The sequence below is a fragment of the Atta cephalotes genome (genome assembly GCF_000143395.1).
Source record: "Atta cephalotes unplaced genomic scaffold scaffold00070, whole genome shotgun sequence".
In the NCBI taxonomy this organism is placed as follows: Eukaryota; Metazoa; Arthropoda; class Insecta; order Hymenoptera; family Formicidae; genus Atta; species Atta cephalotes.
The window spans coordinates 560447-563986 of record NW_012130134.1 but is presented as its reverse complement, the minus strand read 5'-3'; the positions used below and the strand labels follow the sequence as shown (position 1 = coordinate 563986).

General features: G+C 26.4%; 1 protein-coding gene across 1 annotated transcript in view; it reads right to left on the bottom strand.

Moving 5' to 3' along the window:
* Positions 1 to 1957: 1957 nt before the first annotated feature.
* The window catches only part of LOC105624012 (pancreatic triacylglycerol lipase-like), a 10245-nt gene continuing 8662 nt past the window's right edge, over positions 1958 to 3540 (bottom strand). The window contains exons 3-5 of the mRNA XM_012205383.1: positions 2618 to 2830; positions 2065 to 2224; positions 1958 to 1988 (exon numbers count right to left, since the gene is read on the bottom strand). Coding sequence (XP_012060773.1) covers positions 1958 to 1988; positions 2065 to 2224; positions 2618 to 2830 — 404 coding nt within the window. The remainder of the gene's footprint in view (positions 1989 to 2064; positions 2225 to 2617; positions 2831 to 3540) is intronic.

Genomic DNA, 3540 nt, shown 5'->3' with positions numbered 1-3540 from the left:
AATGTTTTCTTGCTTAACTTTATACGTTACTTTATGGTATTATAGTTGATAAAACTTTCTGAATGTTTTGTTATAAAAAGTTTCATTTTTTACATTTATTAAAAAAAATATAAATATAAATATTGCATTGTATATTTAAATTTTACATAAGATACTTTTAAAAAATTATTTTGAAAAGTGTGCATTATTAATACACATTAATAAACGAATAGAAACTTTTTAATGAAGTCGAATTTATCATAAAAATACATTAAATTCTAATTTAACTCTTTAATTATATTACATATAAATCAAAGCGTTGAAGCATTTAGATTACTGTTAAAAAATCAATTTGCTATCTACTCAAATTGCATTGCATTGCGTTTTAAATCGTGTTCTATAATAATAATTGCTCGGGCTAGAAATATACATAACATTAAATTTATCGCAACTAGAGATTATTTCTAAATCTTATTTTTCCAATTTCATAGAAGAAGAAATTCTTTTTAAACAATAACGGAATATAATAGTTACCAGATCTAGAAATTTGAATTCAATTATTATAAATCGTGTTATAAATGAATTAAATGAAAAAAAGAAGGACAGGATTTATTCCATACAACGTACAATGTTTTTGATTAGTATTTCATTCACATTTTTTTAAATATGAAATTCTGTATATAATAGTTTTTTTTAATTTTTGTTGTCAATGAATTAAGTCCATAGAAAGAGGAAAAAGGGTTAAATCTTTGTATTTTTTGTAATTTTTGTATTTTTATTTACTTCTACTTGCAAAAAACAAACTGCATAAAAAACGAAACAAAATTACTTCCAAAAGTTAATTAGATTTGTTACTTTCTTTTCTTTCTTTATCTTAAAAAATATTTTTCAGAAAAATTTGTTTCAAAAAGTGTGTATTATTAATACATATAATTAAATAAATGCAAATTTTTTTTATGAAATCAGATTTAATAAAAATTAAAATATAATTTTTGTTTTTAATTCATTAACATATAAATGTATTATAGTGATTCATATTACATGTAAATGTATTATACATTAATAAAATTATTGAATTGAATTATTTATATATATTAAATTACTAAAAAATCAATTTATTATCTATTTAAACAAATTATAAATCAATATAATCACATAATGCGCATTATAAATTTTTTGTAATAGCAATTACATGTAATAATAGTAGTTCATAATAATAATAATTATTATAGCAATTGAGAAAATAGTAAGTGCCGGTTTTGCGAGGGAATTAAATTCAATTATTAAGTCATGATAGATTGAAAGAAACAAAAATAGAGATAGAAAATTATCCTTACGTTTTCGTGTTTACATGTGGTTCGAAAACTGATCATTCTTATTGCAGTAGATAGAACGAGATAGTTCACACATTCGATAGAAGAGTTAAGAGTTTGTTATTTTGTTTTCTCTTTTTTCTTAAAAAGTATTTTGCAGAAAAGTTTGAGAAATATATGTTATTAATTTATATTAATAAATAAATAGCTGCGTTCAACAATGGAAGCTAATCAATGAGTGCTCAGTAATTATTTAATATGATTGATTCTTGTCTTTAATTTTTCTCTAGATTTAAATAAGTGTAGCAATCAATCATGTTAAAAAATTACTGAGTGTTTACTGAGCTTTCTCTGCTGAATACAATCAATACAAGATTAAAAAAATTGAATTTGATAAAAATTATTATAAATAGTAATTTTATTTTTTTAATCCTTCAATCATTATATAGAAATGTCACATATAAATCAAGGGGACACATTGATTGAATAATTTATATTATTATTAAAATATCAATTTCTTATCCATTTAAATAGATAGTATTGCGATATATTATGAATTATCTTTTATAATAATTGCTTAGGTCGAAAATAATACAAGCAGTTTTAATTTGTTGCAACGGATTATTCATGATACTTTGCTCTTATCTAATAGACGAAGACATCCTTTAATTAATTGGAAGACAGTAGATGCCAGTTCTGCGAGGAAATTGAATTTAATTATTAAGTCATGTTAAATTAAAAGAAAGAAGTAGAAATAAAAAGTCAGTCTCACTTTTTCGTGTCTACATGCGGTCCGAAATAAATCTGGTCATTTTCTTGGCAGTATTTATAACTTAGGTACAACATACAGTCCTCGCATTTTGTGGCTAAATATTTTGTTTCATTTCTCACGGCATCAGTATACCATTTCAATGCTTTCATGTGGCTGCATTCTGATGCAGAAGAATACATATAAAATCGCGTGATAAACAATTCTATTTTACATTGTATAATTCGTATTTGCATATGTACATACACTATGTCCATTTGAATTTTTATTGGACAGAACATATTGTATACATAATCTTTTAATTACACGTGTACACAAAAATTTAATTAGTACATTTCTTTTAATATAAAAACATCTAGGCATTTTTTTTTAGACAATTTACATTATTAAAACACTTTTACTTTTGTATTATTAAAACATTTTACAAATGATCATATCATTTTACAAATGATCATTTAGTGTTAAGTACAATGTACAATAAATAGAACGAAAGAATGTTAAAAAAAGAATAAGAAATTTTCTCATTAGAATGTCAAGATATGCCAAATTAAATTACCATGCATGCTTATTTGTGACGAAGCATTTGAATAACAGCCAGGTTGGGGTGCTGTTCCAGAATTGGCGTAAATATTAAGATCGCCTACATTTTGTATAGTGGAAAGTGCACCACGATTTGTGTAAAAAACATCCGTAAAATGTGCGACTGTCGGATTCATTACACAACCTTTGTACAAGTCAGTGTAAAATATAACTCCCGCGGGATCTAAACCTGTTTTTAATGATACATTTATTACATGTAATAAATTGATATTGTATAATATTCTAATAGCGTTTTCGGCCCGACCGAGTTTGCACTGAGTTGAAGTAATGATGTTTCGTGCTCTTCTATTGGTGGAGCGGTGTAATGTCAATCAATAGCGAAGCATTTTCTAACCCAAGTTGGTGCAAACCCGGTTTAATTTTCATTATAAGTCTTTATCAATAAATTGGTCTTTCTGATAATAGATGCATCTCGATACAACTTCAAGAATACATTTATTTATTAATGAGCATATATGTAACATAATAATGACATATTTTTATGTTTAGTGAAACATTAACTTTTTTATTCATAAATATTAGGTGTACAACTTTGCTTCCGCCGTTTTTTTCCGAAATTCGAGGCTTTATTGTAAAAAACTGGTTATACATTTATGATTCAAGTATTGTCCATCGCTGGCCATTACTTTCTCCCATCTTTCGGATAGCGTACGAATCCCGCGTCGAAAAAACTGGTCATCTTTTGAGGCTATCCACGAATCGATCCAATTTTTTACTTCTTCATAAGACCGGAAGTGCTGGTCAGGCCGTGTGCCATTGATTGAAACAAGTGATAGAGGGAGCAACGTCTGGAGAATACGGCGGGTGGGGTAGGACTTCCCATTTCAACGTTTCCAAGTATGTCTTGATCACTTTCGCAACATGGGGTCAGCATTGTCA